This window comes from Miscanthus floridulus, chromosome 9, assembly GCF_019320115.1.
Source record: "Miscanthus floridulus cultivar M001 chromosome 9, ASM1932011v1, whole genome shotgun sequence".
Classification (NCBI taxonomy): Eukaryota; Viridiplantae; Streptophyta; class Magnoliopsida; order Poales; family Poaceae; genus Miscanthus; species Miscanthus floridulus.
This window is the reverse complement of record NC_089588.1, coordinates 137,228,785-137,250,493: the sequence shown is the minus strand read 5'-3', so window position 1 is coordinate 137,250,493 and position 21,709 is coordinate 137,228,785. Positions and strand designations below refer to the sequence as shown.

Genomic DNA, 21,709 nt, shown 5'->3' with positions numbered 1-21,709 from the left:
GATGCACCACAGGAGCACCTCAGAGGCGCTCTAGCGATAGAGCTTCCCATGGAGGACTTGGTAGCTCCTAGCATGCCAGACTAGCCTACGGGTGTCGTTGATGTCGACGGGGAGGATCCCCCGCTCGAGAAAGTTGAGGAAGGGTGCCCGCTAGTTTTCATGTGCCTCAGATGGTAGGTCAAAGGTCTCACATGGCGTGCTCCCAATGTCTTGGTGGGTTGACTCTGGACTTGAAGGGGGTAGATCCCATTGTTCTAGGGTGTCATCCATTCGCCTTGGGGTCACCTCAGGGGCCTCGATTCACAGGCCATCGGCTGCCCCATCGAGGGTGGCCAGCTCTTGTCTCCTATGCTTCTCGTGGTGCACTGGTGGGTCAGTGAGGGCGCCGGTCAAGGGTTTAGTACCCCACCAGAAGGACGTGGTGACCACGAATATGCACTCCCGGGGGGACGGTGCCGCTTTAGTGACATAGGTTGAGGTTGAAGTGGTGCCAGCTGGGGCTGGCGTCTTGTCCCCCATGAGGTGGATGAGGGGACATTAAGGACTCAAGGAAGACTCCATGCGGTGGGGGCCTATGAGAGGACGCCAGTCTCACCAGGAAGTCGGCTTCCTCATTGTTCCGTCGGAGGACATGGTGGAGCTTGATGCCATCAAACTTGTCCTCCAGCTTCCAGACCTCGACCCAGTAGGCCTCCATCCTCACGTCATGGCAAGTTGACTCCTTCATGACCTGGTTGATGACTAGTTTGGAGTCTCCTTGCACGAAGAGGCACCGAGCGCCGAGCTCGACAACCGTCCGGATGGCATGGAGGAGCGCCTCATACTTTGCAACATTGTTAGTGGCCCGAAGATGAAGCTGAAGGGCATACCTTAGTTTGTCACCGTTGGGGGATATGAGGAGGACCCCCATGCATGCTCCCTTGAGGGCGAGGGAGGCATCGAAGTACATGGTCTAGTACTCCACCTTGATGGGGCGGTGGAGGCTTGCTCCTCGATCCATTCCACCACGAAGTCGGCAAGGACCTAGGACTTAATCATGGTGTGGAGGGTGTAGGTGATGTCGAGGCCCATGAGCTCAAGCCCTCACTTGGTGATGCAGCTAGTGGACTCTCGGTTCTTGATGATGTCCCGCATGCCGTAGAAGGACACGATCACCATGGGGTGGCCATCGAAGTAGTGCCGAAGCTTGTGCTTGGCAATGAGCATGGCATAGAGGAGCTGTTGGACTCTTGGGTAATGGGCCTTCGAGTCAGAGAGGACCTCGCTGATGAAGTACACTAGCCATTGGACCTTGAGGACGTGGCCCTCTTCATCGCGTTCCACCACCAGAGCCACGCTAACTGTGTGTGGGGTTGCGGTGGTGTAGAGGAGCAGGGTCTCCCCCACAGAGGCCGAGGTCAGGACCGGCGGTGTAGTCAAGAAGTCCTTTAGCCTTTTGAGCGCTTCCTAAGCTTCCTGTGTCCACTCAAAATGCTCAGATTTCTTTAGGAGTTTGTATAGTGGCATACCTCATTCCCTAAGGCGGGATATGAAGCGGCTGATTGCCGCCAGGCACCCGGTGAGCCTCCAGGCTCCTTTTAGGTTCTTGACTAGCTCCATGTCCATGATCGCGGAGATCTTCTCAGGGTTGGCCTCGATGCCGCACTCAGAGATGATGAAGCTGAGGAGTTTTCTAGTGGGGACTCTGAACACGCACTTCTCTGGGTTGAGCTTAATGTGGTTGGCGTGAAGGTTCTAGAAAGTTTCCTCTAGGTTGCCGATCAATTGGGCGGCCGCTCGAGACTTGACGACGATGTCGTCAACATAGACTTCCAGATTGTGGCCAATCTGCTCCCTGAAAGACTTCTACATGCATCGCTGGAAGGTGGCCATGGTGTTTCGGAGGTCGAACAACATGTAAGTGTACCAGAAAGCGTCGAAGGGGGTGATGAAAGATGTGGCCAACTGATCGGAGGGGTCTATTGCAATCTGGTGGTACCTGGAGTATGTGTCTAGAAAGTAGAGAGCCTCACACCCAATGGTGGAGTCGACGACATGGTCAATCCGAGGAAGGGGGAATGGGTCTTTCAGGCAGGCCTTGTTGAGGCTGGTGTAGTCGATGCACATTCTTCATTTCTCATTCTTCTTCTTGACTAGGATGGGATTGGCAGCCAGCCAGGGGTGTTGGACCTCCCTGATGAAGCCGGCGTCTAGAAGCCTGGTGAGCTCCTCACTGATTGCCACGTGCTTTCTTCATCGAAGCGGCAGAGGCGCTGCTACACCGGTTTGGCATCGGCCTTGATGTTGAGGCGATGCTCGGCAATCTCATGAGGGATGCCATCCATGTCAAAGGGCTTCCATGCGAAGACATTAGCGTTGTCACACAGGAACTATGTCAGGGCCACTTCCATGTCCAGGGTCATGTTAGCACCAATATAGAGTTGCTTCTCGGGATCTTGAGGATGGATCTGGATAATCTTGGTGTCATTGGCCATGCGAAAGGCCGCCGTTGGGCTCCCTTTCGAGCCATTCAGGGGCTACTCACCTGGCTGGCGCCAGATTCGGGCGAAGTCGGTGGCGTCAACGTCGACTGCGACAAGGGTCATGGCCTCTTGCTCTCAACAGCACACCTCGGCCGTGGAGGAGGCAACCATGATGACCCCCCATGGGCCAAGCATCTTGAGCTTCAGGCATCTATAGTGTGGAACGGCCATGAGCTTCGCGTAGCACGGCTGCCCCAACAGACCATGGTAGGGGCTAGCGAAATTGACCACCTCGAAGTCAAGAACCTCCTTCCAAAAATTGGCTAGATCCCCGAATGTGAAGAGGAGCCGGATGCTTCCGAGAGGGGTAGCTTGGGTTCCGGGGATGATCCCAAAGAAGGGTGCCCTACCTGGGCGGAGGTCCTTCCTCGAGATCCCCATGCGGTTGAGGGTGTCGGCATAGAGAATGTTAAGGCTGCTCCCACCGTCCATCAGCACCTTTGTGAGGCGTGCCCGTCCGATGATAGGGCTGACGATGAGTGGGAAATGGCCTAGGCTAGGGACGTGTTATAGGAAGTCCTAGCAGCCAATTGTGTTGGGCACCTCTGACTAGCGAAGGCACCATGGTGGCGCCCTGCTCGCCATGTTGACCATCCGCAGTAGGTCCCCGGGGAGCCATGGAGATGGTGGAGTCGGTCCTCCCCCAAAGACCATGGGGAAGAGCTGCATCACATCGGGGGCAAGGCCCCTTTTGACCCGCTCTCCAATGGCCGGGGGAGTGCTCGCTCATGGCACCCTAGGGATGTCATAGATCTCCCCAGCCAACCGGTGGTAGATGCCTAGTGAACTAGGCACTGCCTGCCTTGGCGGGCTCGAGGAGCATGAGGGGACCTCCTCTGCCTCATGGGAAGGCCCAACCTAGGTATGGGGGTCATCCCTGCTGCTCCCGGGTTGATGCAGATCTATGGTAGATCTGATGGGCCAGGGCCTCGAGATCTACTCTCGAGTGATCCATCGGAGGGGGTGATGCTGGGGGCTCATTGCCCATCGGCGTAGCCCTGTGGAGTGGACAAAGATTGCCATAGCAGTCAGCAATGTAGGCTAGGGCCCCAAAGTTGAGGACCTAACCTAGAGCAAAGGCGTCGACCATGATGAAGAACTCGCCATGGAAGCGAACACCACCATCTGGGGCGGTGCTGCTTGCTCCGGCGATGAGGTAGGTGGCTCCGGCCACCGTAGAGCCAGAATTGCACTGACGCTGCTCCCTACCTAGCACGCTAGCTGTCACGGGGTCCGAACCACGATAGCATTGTTGTTCGAGTTGGTGTCAGAGTACGGGTCTTCGGTGGCTTGGGTGGACTCAAGAACACAAGAATCATGCAGAGAGGACACAACTGTTTATCCTGGTTTGGGCCAATTCGGTCCCTACATCCAGCAGCTGATGATCCTTGTACTCCAAAGCACCCAAAATTGGGGGTTACAACAAGGTTATAGAAAGAGAGGTTTGGTAGGGGGTTAGCTTGGTGCTAATTCTAAGGTTGCCTCATCACCGGTGGAGTCTCCCCCTTGTTGGAGAGGAAGGAGACGACAGGATGCGGTGGAGGGGCTCTCAGTGCCCCTCGTTGGGTTGCCTTGCTCTCGGTGCAGAGCAGAGGCAGATCGATTGGAATGGAGTGTCTGGTGATCGATTGGGATACTCGCCCCTCCTAGGTCCAACCTTATCCCTTATATAACAAGATAGGTTGGGTACAGGGTGGTTTTGGGGAACTAGTCTATGGTCTATGTGCACTAGAGTCTAGGAGGGTCTTGCAGCGGTGCGCCATGGACTATCACGGTGTCGTGGAGCCGAAGAAGCCTTGGGCATTGTCCGTATACTCTGTTCTGACGTTTTGCGTGTCAGGCTATCTCGGCTTGGACCGGCCTCCCCCAGGTGGACCTTCTGGAGTCTTCTTGGTGGCAAAGGAGGTCGGCTCCAAGGGCTGACATGCGGGCCCAGAAGCCCCCAAGCTCCCGGAGGCCAAGGGAAATCTTTGTCTTCTTGTGTCACGCCCTTAACGTGACCCTATTGGGGGAGCAGTTAACAGGGCCGCACCTAGGGAGCGGCACTAGGGAGCCCTCAAGCATTGGTAGCTTGGGGCTTGTCTTTTTGTGGCTAGGCCTTGGCTGGTGTCATTAGCCGGGCAGGAGCCAAGGGTCGGGCCTTAATGTGCCATAGATCGGGAGCCTAGGGCTCGGGCAAGCCCAAGGTAGAGGTCGCGGCCAATTCAGGCTTGGGCGGGTGTTTTTGCCAGAGGGTGCACGCGAGTGTGCCCGATGGGCATAGTCCCCGAGCCCCTGGGTGATCCTAAAGGGGTCGGTTGGGGAGTGTTCTTCGATCGGGAACCATTGGACCCGAGGCTTAACAAACCCATATGTTAGGATCTTGTGACTTACCCTTATCAACTCTTTGCTTGATGCGCCATGTCTGAGGTCCGCTATACTTCTGAGTTTCTAATTCTCTATTCGTCAAGCGCCGAACTCTTCTTTTCTGGCTCCTTGTTAGACCTCCTAGACACCATTGGCCCTTTTGCCAAACATACTCTTTCTCTTCATCACGACCGGCCCAGTTCTGATCATGCACACGCTTACCTAGCCGATCATGAACTCCTTCATTCTTTATGCGCCGATCCATGTCGTTAGATTGATAATTCAAATGCTCATGCATGGACCGGCGGTTGGCTTGAGATTGCCTAAATTTTAAATATTGATTACTGCACTCTGGGCAGTTACGTCTTGTGGGCTATTTCAAACCTTTGTTCTAGCAGTGTCTGAAGAAAGGACAGTTCCAATGTAACTCAACTTATTCTCTCTCATACCTTTCTTCTTCACACCGACGCTCATATTCTTCTTCTTCAAGCTGGCGCTGGTAGCCCTTCTCCTTCTGGCGTTGCCACTTGTTCAATAAGATCCTAGAAGTCACATGAGGATGCATGGCACTAGCTCTAGATGTCTCAGCTTGTTCTTATCGGCTCTTTTGCTGAATGCGTTGCTGCTTAGCTTTCTTATATTCATTAGTCGATATCTGAACCTTGGGGTCAATCGACCCATCTTTTTTAGCCTTAACTGAAGTCAAGACCTTTGTCTTCCCTTTGACCAACTAAAACTCTACCATATGCACCCCTGGAAAAGGATGCCCATCTATGTCCATTGCCGGTTTCTTGGCTGGCTCAAACTTAATCTTTCCCTACTCAATGGCCTTCTCATTGTGTAAGTAGAAGATTCTGTACTCATTAGTGTTATGACTAGTACCATTGTGGAACTTGCAGTATTTCTTCACCTTGAGTTCTCCAGTCGAAGGGATCACATGATTTGAAGGTAGTCTCAACTATTTCTTCTCTAGCAGCAAGTCAAAGATCTTATCGGCCTTCTTGACATCGAAGTTGTAGGCATTCTCTGTTTCCTTCACCCATGAATAAGATACAGGAGCCTTGCCCCATGTCCACTCGACGGTGTCAACTTCTGGATCATCTCCATCAGAGTCTGCATCATACGGATTAGACATAGCAGCAATACCTTTCAAATGCTTCTCTTTGCATAGGGGCCGATGCTGACTCTCAAAGGCAGACACCCTCTAAACTAGGTGGGCTAGACTCTCAAATTCTTGGCCATCAAATTTTACTCTGATTAATAGAGACATCCCTTGAAGGGCCAATTCAGCCAATTGGCCATCTGACAGCTTTAATGAGTAACAATGGCTCCTTACTTCTCTGAATCTTCGAATGAACTCAGAGCCTGACTTATTATACTTCTGCCTCATGCATGTCAAATCCATGATCTTCTTTTCTCCTATCCCACTATAGAAGTATGCATGGAACTTATTCTCTAGATCGGCCCATCCAGTGATTGAGTTAGGTTCAAGTGATGAAAACCAGTTGAAGGCTGGTCTAGACAGGGACATGGGGAAGAACCGAACTTTATGTGCCTCCTTAACAAATGCATCTCCGAGCTGAATGAGATAGCTGCTAATATGCTCCATGGTTGTCATCTCATCTACCCGGGTAGATTTGGAGAAATCTAGGACTCTGTATCGTGGAGGGAGTTGCACAATATGATACCAAGCCAGGTATGGGCGTTGGTAAGAGACAACTAGTCCCTTAGGCTTCAGACCAAACAGGCTCTGTATCATAGTAGTTATCTTGTTGACGAACTTATCAGCATCCATGCCAGCAACTTCCTGTCTTGGTTGCCCTTGAGTCTGAGCCTGAGAACCTTGAACTTGAGCTTGTTCACCCTGAGCTTGAAGCTGTTGTCCTTGAACTTGAAGTTGTTGTCCTTAGGCTTGGAGCTATTGAAGCTGATGTGCATTATAACTATAAGGGTTTGGATACCCAGGATGTCACAAAAGCTCATATGTGCTTGCATCAGAAACCAAGTGATATCCATATGGATAGTTGATCCGAGCATTGTGAGTTGCATATCCTTGCAATTGACTATTGAAGTTGTTAGGATCAACATTCTTGATGATCCTCTGCATTGATGGAGCAATTTTAAGGGCCGACTGAGGCGTCTGATAGAATGCACTGAATCTCCCATGAGTCGGCCATTGCCGAACCTGCTTACTAACTGGTGAGGTTGGCAGCTGGACTGAATAAGCTTGATTTTGTCCAATAGGAAGCTGATTTGTCTATGTGACAGGGACAATTGGTGACTGCTATGCTGGTGGTTTCCCCCTATCATTTGACCTTGCCCCCTTGTAACACCCCAGGTGTTTATCACCAGTTGAGAAATGGGTTTGAGCTCAAACATGACATGTTAAGTGGTGATGAAGGTGTCAAGATCAAATCTACAAAAGTGTGAGCTCCAACTTAAACTTGGGCAACACACCTTTGCTTGCATATTGGCCCTTTTTAGATATATACCTAGGTGATGTTGAAGGTGCTTCTTTCATGTGCCTCACATCAATTTCCACTCACATGGATGATTGGAAAAGTTTCATGAAGTTTGGAATCAAGAAACCACATGAAATGATAAGTTATAATATGTATTGGATTGCTTTATTAAGTGAATGGAATTATAGGTCATCAACCAAACCTTGATACCTTACCCAAATGACTCTAATTGAACTCTACAACAAAAATCATGAAGGGTTCGTGTTGAGCAGAGGTCAAGAAAATGCCTCAATCGGCCTAAAACTCTGATTTAAGCTTTACCGTGGTGCTACTTTGACCTATGTTGACCAATCACTTACACTGATTGCATGGAGTTACACCCTAAATAAAAGTTGAAGTTTGAGTGGAGTTGAAGAAACTTTGTTTTTGGACCAACAGCTAGATCAACTTGGAACGAAGTTAAACAGAGGCTCGAAGATTGAATCGGCGGCTGTTTTCAGACTTACAAATATTCTAAGTTAGGAATTCATCGTCATCGGCGTTGGCATGTCGCGTTCTCGTGTTTTCGTTAAGCAACTTGTCTTGATCTAAAAATAGAAGTTGGAGTATACATTGTGGAGAAGAGCGTGCAAAAAGATGGCACTCATTGGCATTGTCTTGACCATCGAGTTTTGGAGTTTGTTAATCGCTGTCCATGCATTGACACTTGCTAATTGGATGCTAATTAACCGCTGTTTCAAAGACCTAATGGATGTAACCCCTTAATAAAGTTTGTAGAGCATCCAGAGTAGAGCAACTTTGCTACTGGCGCCAAGGTCCGAATATGCACCGAATATGTCGAAAAAGGACTCCAAGTCGGGCACAGCAACGCACGCCACGTACTCGATGAATTGTCTTCGTGGCAACCATGCAGCCGAGCACGCCCCTCCATTGCAGCATGCCGCTGCCGCGTGGTCTGCCCCCTGTCGCGTCCTTCCTGAAGTGAACACCGTGATTCCCTCTCTCCCTCACTCGCTCTGCCGCTCCCTCCCTCGCTCTCCAGCGCCTGCGCGCGCGTGCCAGAGCACGGCCGCCATGGCCGGCTGGCCGAGCTTGCCGCCGCCGTGTTCCCACCGCCTCGAGCTCCCTCGTGTCCTACCGCGTGCGCCACCACCTTCGACATCGTGCGACGCTCCTCCTAGCCTGTGGTAGCCTGCTGCTGCCGCCCTCGGGCCGCCGCCGGCAAGCTGTACCGTCGCGTCCGCTTGCTCGCAAGTGGCCAAGCCGCCTAGGACCGCCTCTAGACAAGCCGAGCGGTCCCCTGGATGCTCGTGGACCCGCTGGTGCTCGCGCTGCTCTTCCCCGTCGCCGTTGGCCCTCCTCCGGCTGGGTTCCGCCCTCCCCGTCGGCCATCCCCTGCACTCTGTGGTTAAAGGAAGATGAGGGACTTCGAGCGCAAATTTGAAGAAAGGGAAGGATCTTTCTACGAAACTGTGGACTCATTTAAATAGTGCCTGATGGACCTGTTCGCTGAAGTTGATTTATATTTTCTGCAGGGTCCCCGATGCAAGATCTACACCCCTTTTCTCTGGTTTTTATAGATTTGAATGATCAACTTTGAAAATTTGTAGTAATTAGTATACAAATCGTAAAATATTAAATAAGTACTTTATGGAATCCTTGTGAAATTATGTATGCAGTAGATCTATAATATTGTATGTTTTTGTTTAAATATTTTGCTGTAAAAGTAGATTTATGCAGTTAGGTTTTTAATACTAGTTGTGTTTTGTCTTTTTCATAACTTAAGTTGTTGTGCTCAAATAAATATGAAATTTTTATGGAGTGCTAATAAGATTATGTGTGATGTCTGGTTAAAATTTCAGGAGTTTAGGTTTGATGTTTTAAGAGTTATAAAAATAACAAATGCCCTGTGTTGCTTTGCTCCTATTCTGAATAGGTCTACGTGTTTGAATTAATTGGATCAGTTAAGTTATGAATCATGACTTTATGAAAATACATGAGTTGTAGTAGTTTTATGAAGCTTTACAAAAAGTTAAATATCATGATTTTTTGTTAAGTACATCTTTAGTTATAATTGCTTAAATCTCTATGGCTGTTTTTGTCCAAACTCAGACAGGGTTGCCTTGTTGGTACTGTGGGACCTTTTTAATAGTAGAATTAGCTTTAGGTGTTTATAACAAAGTTATTTATAATTTTCTAAACTTTCTAAAAAGTCTATAACCACAATTATTGTATATGTAGAACTCTAGTTATAGTTGTTTAAAGTGGCATATCAGATTCTATCCATGTTTTGGACAGAGATGCAATTATTGGATTAATTGGCCTTGTTAACTGTAGAATCATCTTAAGATGAGAATAATAAAGTTGTAGGTAACTTTATAAGATTTTCAAAAAGTTATGATTCATGTTTGTTGGAGGTCTAGAACTCCAGTTATGCTTTTCTGAAGTTGCTATCAGTTTTCTATACCACTGTTGTTGGGCTGCAGGTGCAGTTTTGCTTGTGCAATTATTTTCGTGGTGGAAATGATGTTTGCTATAGTTGTAGTGAATACCAAAGTTGTAGATAATTTCATAATATTGCTTGTGTTCAAATTTCATGACCATAGGCCTGATAATTTAGGAGCTATAGAGTTTGTAAGTTCATTGTCAGATTTTGCATGCTCTCTGTATAGATCTGAATGATTGTGTTGTTTGACTTAGCTACGCTTTGAATCATGTCTTGGAGATAATATAATAAGTGTAGTTATTTTCATGAGCTTTCTATATTGTTAAATATCACTCCTTTTGGTGGTCTAAATCTCCAGTTATAAGCTTGAGAAGTTGCATGGCAGAATATGTCCAAGTCTGGACAGAGGTGCTCAATTGTGGTTGATTGACCTTGTTAATTATGGAATCACCTTATGATGATAATAACAATGTTGTAGGCAATTTCATTAGCTTTACATAAAGTCTAGGGTCACCCTTTTTGGATGCTTATATCTCTAGTTATGGTTAGAATAAGTGACTACTGTGCTGCTGTCCAGATTTCTATACATGTGCTAGGTGATTGCTTTAGCTTGCTGTTGTTTTGGCTAAACATGTTGATTGGTCCTGATCAATGCATGGGTGCAATATCTGAACTTAAGTTCCATTGTGTGCCATACCTAATATGCTTGCTATCCCTTTATAATAGGTTGGGTGATGTTTAGTTAAATAACTCTAGGTGTCTATGTCTTGCATGATCTTATGTTTGCCTTGAATGATATTATGTGATGCATCTCATATTACCATTCTTCATATTCATGCACTTGCATCTTGCATCTCATCTAGGTATGCTAGATGAACCACGTGAAGGACGTGATGTTGGAGCCGAGCCAGAAGACGGTGTATGGTGGACCTATTCCGAAGGTGGAAGGACTGGACAAGTGCTAGGACGGGAGGTGCTCACCAAGCGAGTGTTATCTAACAAACATTGTCCTAGTGTTGGATTCCAGGCAAGCTCCGAAGCATTCTAAGTCTCCCAGTGTTTTACAAAATATTACTTGAGTCCTTTATGATTGATGCATTAGGTTATAAGAGTTGATTGGAACCACTTGATGCATATAATTTCCTTGTCCAGAAATATACCTTTCATCCTGTGTAGGTCCAGGATCAAATATATGTTTAGCCATGCTTAGACCGGTAGAAGTCGGGTGATTTCCTATCACCTGCGAGATATAGGTGGATACCGAAGCACGATTGGCTATATTTGCTATCGTGGAAAAGAACCATGGGGTAATGTAAATGGAGACCGGGCGGGATGTCGATAGAGAAGCAACAAGACATGGAGGTCTTAGGTGTGGATCTATCCCCATCTGTGTCGATTAAGGACCATACCATTGTTGGCCCTTCTGACAAGATTGAATGCATGCCTACCACTTAGCTGGCCGGATAACTCATTCCGACCGCGAAGCCAAGTTGCTCAACTCAGGCGGGGCCTCATTCTGTTGTGTGCCCTCTGCGAGGAGCGGATCAATAGACCATGGGCAAGCATGATGATCAAAGTATAATTGTATAATTGAGTTAATCGCTTTTTATGCAAAATGTTGTCAAGCTATCTCTAGCTATAAAGCCTTGCATGCTCCTTGGTGTCACTTTATTTCTGGTTTATGATGGGTAAGTCTAGCTGAGTACATTCGAGTACTCAGGGTTTATCCCACCATGAAGATGGTGGCTAACCACCGGTGGGCTCGATGACTCTATAATTACTTCTCATCTATATGCTTTTATCTGAGGATGTCACTTATGCTAGCAATGTATTTAGAACTTATATTAATATAATCATTTGAAAGCTATGTTGTTTTCACTAAGCAGTTTTGAAACCCAAACTTGTACTATTATTTGTGAACCCATTTGTAATATTAATTCCGCTGCAACTCTACGTATGTGATGTGTATTTGCTTAATCATGCAATCTTGGTTGTGATGTTGATTTACCGGGGTCATTCGTGACACTCGACGGACTATCGGGTTTATATAAGTGAAAGTATGCGCGTGTCAACATGTTAGCGGGGGCAGTCGTACTTGATCTTGTATAAATTGGGTGGTTCTGTCACACCCCTGTTGTTGGCGGGACATGACCTTGTCCCCCTGTGGTTGACTAAGTTTGAAGATCTGGGGCTTGTCCTCCTAGAGGTTGCTGCACTGGTGGCTGCTGGTACTGCCCACCATTTAGCTGCTGACTAGAATCGGGTACACTGCTGTGGGGGTACGACCCCGGATACCCATGGCAGATCACATGGGCTACGCCCCCAGGGGCGGCCTAGCCCACAAGATGAAGACCTATGGTGCACGGCACTGCTCAGCGTGCACCGCAAGACATCAAGGGCGATATCCTAAAGATACTACGAGATCTGTTAGGATACGTTCGATCTCATGATTCCTATAATCTGTTATTATTTTCCGATTATCTCCTAGATCTAACCGACTTGTAACCCTACCTCCCAAACTATATAAGGCAGGCAGGGACCGCTTCAAAATACGTGCAATATCTTACGATAGCCAATACAATCCAACAGAACATAGGAGTAGGGTATTATGTCATACTGACGGCCTAAACCTGTCTAACTCGTGTGTCTCTATTGCCGATCAATCTACCTTCGTGGGATACCCCTCGGAGGACTGCCGACGATATTCTGTTAATAGTTGGCATGCCAGGTAGGGGTGTGCGTGCTGTTTCCTTGTCAAACAAGATGGTATTTTCTGCAGGCTCTTCGTCCCTCCCACAGCCCGGCCAGATCTTCACGGTCAGATCAATCTCGTGGATCATCAACGCTGACGGAGTCGGAGAGCTCATCGAGCCAGCACAGATCGATGCTGCGCCGATCACCCCAACACCTATGACTGTAGATCTGATCTTAGAGCCACCTCTGAGGTCGCCTTCATCGACAACTCGCCGCCTGCTTCCCTGCTACCTGAGGAGGCAGATCAACAATGATGATCCGATCACATCCATCGATCAGGTTGGCTAGAAACTCGTTAATTGCCTCTCCATCGCCGAATCGGCTCTAACCACTCCGGTCCAGATCCAACCACCCTCCGATCCGGATCTATTGGAGGCTGCTCGGAAAACTCTAGGGGCTCTGACCCCACCCTTCGGGCTCACCAACATCGCCGCCACCCACCAAGATGCCCTAAGGGGAAAGTTCGCCGACCAGGTCGGAGATGTCCAATTTCCCACCGACCAGATCGCCGACTAGCCTCCACCGACTGTCAACATGCTACACGTCGGCTGATGCCCTAAAACATCCCTCCAAACCATCCTGGAGAAAAATCCAAACTCTGAGTCTCAAGGCTCTACGGAGACCATCGCCGTAACCACCACCACACAACCTCCTTTCCAGCCCTTCCGTGGAGGCAGAATCTTTAACGTCAGCGTCGACAGCCCCTCATAGAATGGGGAAACCGAGGAGGAGCGCGCCGCCCGCGTCAATAGGAACGTCAACCGTGCGCAATGCTGAGCAAGCGAGGCTGCCCTTGCAATGGCCGAGGCTCAGCTTGACTCGCAAGGAAGGCCATGCCAACTCCACCGCAACCTCGATGATGAATTCATCCGTGTTGATGGCCGCGACGTCTACAAAGACCCCAAGTGTAAACTTGGCCGTGGTTGCCAATGAACTCGCCAGGCTGCCACAAACACCAGAGCTCGCCAAGGTCGCCGCCATGCTTAAAGCGGCGCACTGTCAGGTCAACGAGATCTGCCAGGATCAGAGACCTTCATACTCCATAAGCTCAATTCACCGATCAACCACGCCTTTGATCCGATCGCCGCTCAAGTAGTTTCACTGACCAGCACCATGATGACAGACAACCCCTCCAGGGGGGAGCTAGGGGCAACCGCATCGAACACCCATGCCAACACGACCAGGAGGTCGACCAGGACGTCTGGGTGCACCTCAACAATCTCTGAGACGCGCGACGACTTATCGACGAACGCCGTTTCGGTCGTCACAAAGAAGAAGTACGCTGCTGTCAAGAGTATGAGCAAGAGTTCGGTAACCCAAACTCAGATCTTGAGCCGCTCAACAACGCTGCAGATCACGGCACTGACAACCCTGAAGGGCCCCCAGCATTCACGAGGGCACCCCGAATACTCCAGTGGCCCCGTGGTTTCAAAATCACTAGGGTCGAACCTTACGAGGGGAGGATGAACCCCACACAGTGGCTATAGGCTTACGCCACTGTTGTGCGTGACGTCGGAGGAGATACTAGTGTCATGGCGAACTATGTACCCATCATGCTCACGCCAACTGCGATGAACTGGTTCAGAAGCCTTGCCCCTGACTCCATCGGATCCTGGGAAGAGCTGAAAAAGGTCTTCACCGATAACTACATGGCTATGTGTACTCAGCCAAGCACCAAGCATGATCTGAACTACATCTACCAGAAGCCATCCAAGCTCCTCCGTAGCTACATCAGATGCTTTTCTGAGATGAGGAACTATATTCTAACATCACGGAAGCTGAGGTCATCACCGCCTTCGTCCGAGGACTCCATCATCGTGACCTCCGCTCTAAGTTCAACCGCAAGCCACCAACAGGGATTGGCGAGATGATCACCACCACCAACCAGTACACCGACGCAAAAGAAGCCGAACTACGCTTCAATGAGGATGCGGGCACTCATCGCCCAACTCGCCACAGCGACGATCACCCTGACGATCGGCGCCACAGCGACCGCCGCTACGATGACCATAGTCACCATTGGGACAATGGCCATGATCGGCCAGAAGGATCCAAGTCTGGTCAATATCGCCACCGCCGACCAGACCACATCATCGCCGCCATCGAAGAACCTTGAGCCAAGCGCAACTATGATGAGCAGTACAAGAAAATTCTCGAGGGTCCGTGCCCCCTCCACAAAAATGCCAAGCATAAGATGAAGGACTGCCTCAGCTTCGCCAAGGAATTCTAGGCTAAAAAGCCAGACGACGACAATAACGACGGCGCTGGAGGCCGCCGACCTCCTAGGTGCAACAACAATGCCTTCCAGGATCACGACAAGATGGTCGCCACCATCTTCGGGGGTCTTGCTACCGCTGAGAGTAGAAGAGAACGGAAGCTCAACGCCCGACGGGTGCTCACCGTCAACGCAGAGGACGCCGCCGCCAACCCTAGCTATCGCCCCTGGTCCAAGGTCCCCATCACCTTCAGTAGGGCCGATCAGTGGGCGAATATCCCTTACACTGGGCATTTCCCCCTCGTCCTCGACGCAACCATCCAGAAAGTGCTTTTTAGAAAAGTGCTCGTCGACGGCAAGAGCGCTCTGAATCTCCTCTTCGCCGGAGCCCTAAAGGAGCTAGGCCTCAGGATGGGAGACCTCACACCCTCCGACTCCTTCTAGGGTGTGGTACCTCGTAGGGCATCCAAACCGCTTGGAGAGATCACCCTCCTAGTATAGTTCGGCATGGCCAGCAACTACCGCGTCGAGCACATCAACTTCTACGTCACCGACTTCAACACCGCCAACCACGCCATACTTGGTCGGCCAGCTCTGGCCAAGTTCATGGCCATACCGCACTATGCCTACCTGGTGTTGAAGATGCCTTCGCTCGCAAGAGTCCTGACCCTGTGGGCCAACCTCTCCATTGCCTATGCCTACGAGACAGAAAGTCTCGCCCTCGCTAAAGCCACCGACGTCTCCATCCAGATGGCTAGCGTGGTCACTGAAGCCAAGACGGTGCCCGCCGACGAGCTGGAGATCCCATCGCTGGAGCCTCCTCGCGCCTTCGCCAAATCCAAGGAAACCAAGGAGGTCGGCCTCGGCCTCGGCCTCAACGACCCCTCCAAGACTATGAAGATTTGGGCTCACCTCGACCCCAAATAGGAAGGCGCGCTCGTCTCCTTCCTACATGCCAACGCCAACATGTTTGCTTGGAAACCTGTAGACATGCCGAGGGTACCACGAGAGAAGATCGAGCACTCCTTAAATGTCTCGCCGACCGCCAAACTAATCAAGAAGAAACTCCAATGATTCGCGCCAGAGAAGAAGGAGGCTATTAGGGTAGAAGTAAAATGGCTCCTAGCTGCCGGATTTATAAAAGAAGTGTATCATCCTGAGTGGTTAGCAAACCCTGTTCTCGTTCAAAAAAAAGAATAAAGAATGGAGAATGTGCGTTGATTACACTGATCCTAACAAACACTACCCTAAAGACCCCTTCGGTCTGCCTCGGATAGACGAGGTTGTAGACTCCACCGCCGGCTGCAAACTACTCTCCTTCCTCGATTGTTACTCCAGCTATCATCAGATATCCTTGAAGGAAGACAACTAGATCAAGACGTCATTCATCACTCCTTTTGGGGCATACTGCTATACTACCATGTCCTTCGGACTCAAGAACGCTGGGGCGACCTACCAAAGGGCCATCCAGATGTGCCTCGATCAACAGATCGGCCGCAACGTCGAAGCTTACATCGACGATGTGGTCATCAAGTCCAAGACCGCCGATAATCTCATCGCTGACCTTGAAGAAATGTTCGCCAACCTGAAAAGGTACTGATGGAAGCTGAACCCTTCAAAGTGCATCTTTGGAGTTCCATCCGGCATACTCTTAGGCTACATTATCAGCGCCCGTGGCATCGAACCCAACCCCGACAAGGTCTCCGCCATCACCAACATGAAACGACCAATATGCGTCAAGGATATACAGAAGCGTACAGGTTGCATGGCTGCTCTCGGCGAAAAGGGACTATCTTTCTTCAAACACCTCAAGGCCTCTGAGTGCTTCTCCTGGTCGGAGGGAGCAGATACAGCTTTCGAGCAGCTCAAGTTGTTTTCAACGAAGCCTCCGATCATGACGGCGCCTCGGCTAGACGAAACTCTACTGATCTACATCGCCACCACTTCTCGCATTGTTAGCACAGCTATCGTCGTCGAACATGAGGAGGCCGGGCACGCCTACAAGGTGCAACGTCTGATCTACTTCATCAGCGAGGTCCTTAATGAGCCCAAAACTCGTTATCCTCAGGTCCAAAAGCTGCTATACGCCATTCTGATCACGTCGCGCAAGCTCCGCCATTACTTCGAGTACTACAAGATCGCCGTGGTCACCGAGTTCCCTCTAGGGGACATCCTCCGCAACAAAGAGGCCAACGGCCGCATCATCAAGTGGGCTGTCAAGCTCGGCACTTACTCCATTGAATTCAGAAGTAGGCCTACTATCAAGTCACAGGCGCTCGCTGACTTCGTCGCCGAGTGGACCGAGATCCAAGAGCCCATCCCCGTTACTTGCCCCGAGCACTGGGTGATGTACTTCGACGGCGCCCTCAACATCAACGGTGCCGGTTTTCGTACGGGGATTTATTCCCAGTTTTCTTTGTAACCTCAAGTGCAGATGCTCCACAATGGTCAGGGTGTCGTGCCCGTCACGCTTGGAGTTCGTTGATCTTCTCTCAGCCGCGTGTGTGTCTTTAGGTATAGGTGTAGATCTAGCTTGCGCACAGTGTGTGTTCGTGTTTGCGTGCGTGCGGTGTGTGGTGTGAGTTATGCTTAAGTTTAGATACTAACTTGTACTTGAAGTATTGAGGAATTTAAAAAAAAATTACTGATTTTGAGAACCAGGATTCAAATCCTCTCTAGAAACAGGGGTTTAATTACATTTACCTGGGAGTTCAACACTCAAGCTATTATGCGGCGAGAATTGGCTGATGTTAAATAGATAACGATTGACATCATGCTTGCATGCACACATAAAAATTCATGAAAAAGTGACCAGTCGCAGTATACATTGAAGAAGGACGCCAAGCAAAGGCCAGGAAGTAGGAACTAATCTTCATCTATATTGTACCCACGAGGAGGGATAGCCCAACATAGAGAACAGTTTCAAAAGACGTTGTCTTGTGCCATATATTATGCCAGCAAAGCTAGCCTTGGCTTTGTTTAATAAGTACACTTCCATTTTCATGCAGTAGGTGTCCTAATAACCATGTAATGATTATTCTAAAAATATAACCAACTACTTGTATGAGTTGTAATCCAACTCTTGTCTGAATATACTGATAAACAAATGTAACCTAACCACTTACCATTAGCGTCCCTCCAACACTGAGACACTCAAGTTATTCATGGAGCTATTTGTATTTTCTCCTGTTCCTTGAGCTTCTAAATACCATTGCGAGAAGTACATGGGCTGTTTTGGGACTGAAACTAACATGGTTTCGTTCTCCAACATGAACACAACTGTTGACATAAGTGGCCTACTATTTGGATTGTCTTGCACACACAAGAGTCCTATGTGGATGCACCTCAAAGCTTCATTTGCCAAACAACTTTCAAGAACAGAAGAGTCCACCAAATCCATTGCCTTGCCATCATTCCATAAGCTCCATGCCTGGACCAATTCAAGAAAATTCATAAGATATCAGCATGTTTTAATGTTTGAATTGTAAAATTTGAAGAACTCCAGCATACTTACAGAAGCTAATAGGCTAGGGAAGCTCGAGGAGTGAGTCGAAGTGATCTTCAAACCACTTATGATCTCCAACAGTATAACACCAAGGCTATATGTATCAGACCTGATAGAAAAAGCTCCATCCATTGTATATTCAGGAGACATGTAACCACTGATGAAAACTAGTTAGCAGTATGTATGTAAAAAATTTGGATAGGTATAGGAAAAAGGGAACTGGCCTGGATGATTACTTACTATGTCCCAACAACTCGGTTAGTATTTGCTTCTTGTTGGTTCCCTCCGAAGATTCTTGCCATACCAAAATCTGATATCTTAGGGTTCATATCCGCATCCAACAATATGTTGCTTGTTTTGAGATCTCGGTGCACAATTGTCAATCTTGAATCCTGGTGCAGATAAAGAACTCCCCTTGATATTCCTTTGATTATCCTGAACCTTGTTGGCCAATCAAGAACGTTTTTCCTTGCAGCATCTATAAACATACAATGGTATTATAAGTAATGTAAGCTAGCAAATTAGAGTAGTAGTACCTATGACTACTGACTTTTTTTCCTGTATAAAATACAGCTAGTCTATACATACCAAAAATGAAGGAATCCAAGCTTTTGTTTGGTAGATACTCATAAATTAGCAACTTCTCATCTCCATGAATGCAGCAACCAAGGAGCCTAACAAGGTTTCTGTGCTGCAATTTCGCAATTAGAACTACCTCATTTCTGAATTCATCTGTGCCTTGTCCAGAGCCCTGACTGAGCCTTTTGATTGCAACCTCTCTGTTTTCGCCTAGAATACCCTGCATGATTTCACCATCATTAAATTGAACAAGCAACCTTATAATTTCTGCTGGCTATCATGGTTTAAAATATTTATTTTTATTACCTTATAAACTTTCCCGAAGCCTCCTTGCCCGAGCATATTGTCTTCAGCAAAGTTATTTGTTGCAGAAACAATATCACCAAAGCTAAAAAACGGAAGGTCGAGATTTTCATCACCAAGTGTATTTGTCTCATCCAAGTGTCCTAGCATCATCTTCTTCTGGATATCCGTGTTTCGTCGATTACCTAACAGAAATGTTAATGTTTTTGTTCAGTATGAATCATCATTGACTTCCGAGTAGTGAAGTGAGTCTGGTTCTACAACTTCTACCTCTAAGCTTGCGCTTGCACCATATCCAAACAAGGAACATCCCCATGAGGGCAAGCAGACATGCTGTAACTGGTAGCAAGATTATTAGTACCACATTCCTCTTCTTCTCAACTGCAGAAATATGCATGTTGCGCCATGAGAATATATAGATGATGAAACTTGCTCATGATTCACACTAGGAGATGCAGCTGTGCTTACCTAATTCAGACTTTGCCAACCTCAGGTACATATCCTGCCCTTTGTCAATGTAACGAACATCCACGATTGCATCCGTCCACATGACGCAGCCATGGCCACCGCCTCCTCCTCGGATGTCGGCTGCGGCGTAGGCCACGCAAGAGCAGTTGGCGAGGCACCTCGCCCTGCACTGCTCCAGCGTCGCGCCCATGTCCACCGTTGTGTTCTCCGTGTCGGGGAGCTTCACTGCCCGCACCATCTTGAACCCATCTGTCGTCGTCCCGTTGCCGCACTCCAGCGGCACGTCCCTCCGGCATCCGCCATGGGTCTCCCTCAAGGACCACTGAGAGGGGTTCACAGGGCTGAACCCCACGACGCAGCTGCAGAACATCGTGGACGCTGTGTTCATGTTGCACAGACCGAACTCGCCGCACATGGCATAGTTGTCGCAGACGTCCGTCGGCGTCTCCGCGAAGGAGACCCACACCCGGCTAACCGGGTCCCACACCAGTCGATGCATCACGCCGATCTCATTCAGTAGGAGGCGGGCGATAGGCGCGCCGGCCTTGGTGTTGAAGGAGAATGCGATCTCATCGCGGCCGACGACGACCTGGATGGAGTAGAGGTCCATGTATGACGCCACCTCCGGGATGCCGCTGAACCACATCCCGTTCCAGGGCCCCGATCGGTACATCTTGACGTTACCTTGCCACGTTATGGTGTCCGGGAGGCCCCTGGTGTCCAACGAAAGCCAGTAGTCTCCGGGCGCCGGGTCGTTCGACGCACGCCACGACGTGGTGGTCCACTCAGCGCCAGTCCGCAGGTTCTTACCGAATTTCATGCCGGCGAGGTAGGTGTTCCCCGGGTGATCAAACCACTGCCATAGCACGTCGCCACTGCTCTGATCGCGCACGACTAGGTTGCCAGACTCGAGTAGCTGCGCCTGCGCCACGAGAGGAGCGAAACTCGTCGTCGTGTTGGAAGACCACGTGGTGTGGCCAGAGCCGTCGAGAAGGCGAAGGCTCCCGGTGCTGTCGACGACCAGTACGCCTGAGGTGTTGTTGAGGGGCGTTTCTTGGTTGGCCACCCAACAGATGGCCTCTGGTGACACGGTGAACCAGACGCCAAGATATCTCTTGGCTGGCACGCCGGCCAGCCAGAAGAAGCCAAGGGTGAACGAGCTGCCGGATGAGACCAACGTCTCGCCATCGGTGATGTTGCTGCTGCTGCTGAGTGTGTCAGATGCAGTGCCAGCGGCCGAGGCTTTGAGCAAAAGCAAGAACACGGTGAAGATCACGGTGAGCAGGTACGCCAGAAGTCTTGTCATTCCCGTCGCCGGTACTAGTGATGATGTTTGTTGCAGTAGCTCAAGAAATTTCATGGTACGGGCCATATATACTGATATAGTATTATGAACACGTTGGTGCTCGCTTAGCTTATTAGTTGCATATTTAATTTAGCACCAATTATATATTCGTACCGAAACAGTCACATTCATTAACTTGGTCAATCACGGCATGTTTCTCTTAATTTATTAACTAGCTTATTTGTCTAAATTCTTACACCCTCTGTCAAAAAAAAAAGAGTCATTCTCAGCTTTTAAAAAATCAGCAACTTTTAACTTTGACCAAATATATTTAACAAAATATTAATATTTATGGTACATAAATAGTATCATTAGATAGATCGTTAAATATACTTTTCATAATAAACTTATTTGGGGATATAAATGTTATACGTATTTTCTACAAATCTAGTTAAAGTTGAGAAAGTTTGACCAGTATGATTCCTATAGCGACTCTATTTTTGAGATGGAGGGAGTACGAGTCTAGTGGTTGAAAGCAATGGTCATTTAAAGTCTACGGATGACTGACCGAGTACTGCCGAGCCCCCACCCGAGCCCCCACCCAACCACAGATGTTGAAATGATGACTTCCCTCATGCATGCCGTGCGACATCTCCCGAATGGCAAAACGTGTCCAATCAAGGAAAACTAACCTGCGATATTTTCTCATTGTGGACAAACTTGCCTTATCAGCTTGGTGATGACTAACGGGCATCTAACAGCATGCCATGAACCTAGGCATATCGCATCTAAAGGGCATCGCACGAAGAGCCCACCTGTGGCAC

The 21,709-nt window shown here is 48.9% G+C and overlaps 2 protein-coding genes across 4 annotated transcripts; both read right to left on the bottom strand.

Moving 5' to 3' along the window:
• Positions 1 to 2,597: 2,597 nt before the first annotated feature.
• Positions 2,598 to 2,954, bottom strand: LOC136481055 (uncharacterized). Its single transcript, XM_066478438.1, has one exon. The coding sequence runs from the start codon at positions 2,952 to 2,954 to the stop codon at positions 2,598 to 2,600; it is 357 nt and encodes a 118-aa protein (XP_066334535.1).
• Positions 2,955 to 17,668: 14,714 nt separating this feature from the next.
• Positions 17,669 to 20,972, bottom strand: LOC136483052 (G-type lectin S-receptor-like serine/threonine-protein kinase At4g27290). 3 transcript variants are annotated; one of them, XM_066480169.1, is made up of 7 exons: positions 19,601 to 20,972; positions 19,403 to 19,513; positions 19,136 to 19,317; positions 18,839 to 19,049; positions 18,491 to 18,728; positions 18,260 to 18,407; positions 17,669 to 18,175 (listed from the first exon to the last, which is right to left on the bottom strand). In XM_066480169.1, exons 1-7 carry the CDS (start codon positions 20,970 to 20,972, stop codon positions 17,873 to 17,875), a joined length of 2,565 nt encoding a protein of 854 aa, XP_066336266.1. In that variant the 3' UTR covers positions 17,669 to 17,872. The 3 variants fall into 3 exon arrangements, 2 of the variants coding, with proteins under 2 accessions (XP_066336266.1, XP_066336267.1); XM_066480170.1 differs by having other exon boundaries at positions 19,403 to 19,471; XR_010765293.1 differs by having other exon boundaries at positions 18,135 to 18,175; positions 18,260 to 18,359.
• Positions 20,973 to 21,709: the final 737 nt, after the last annotated feature.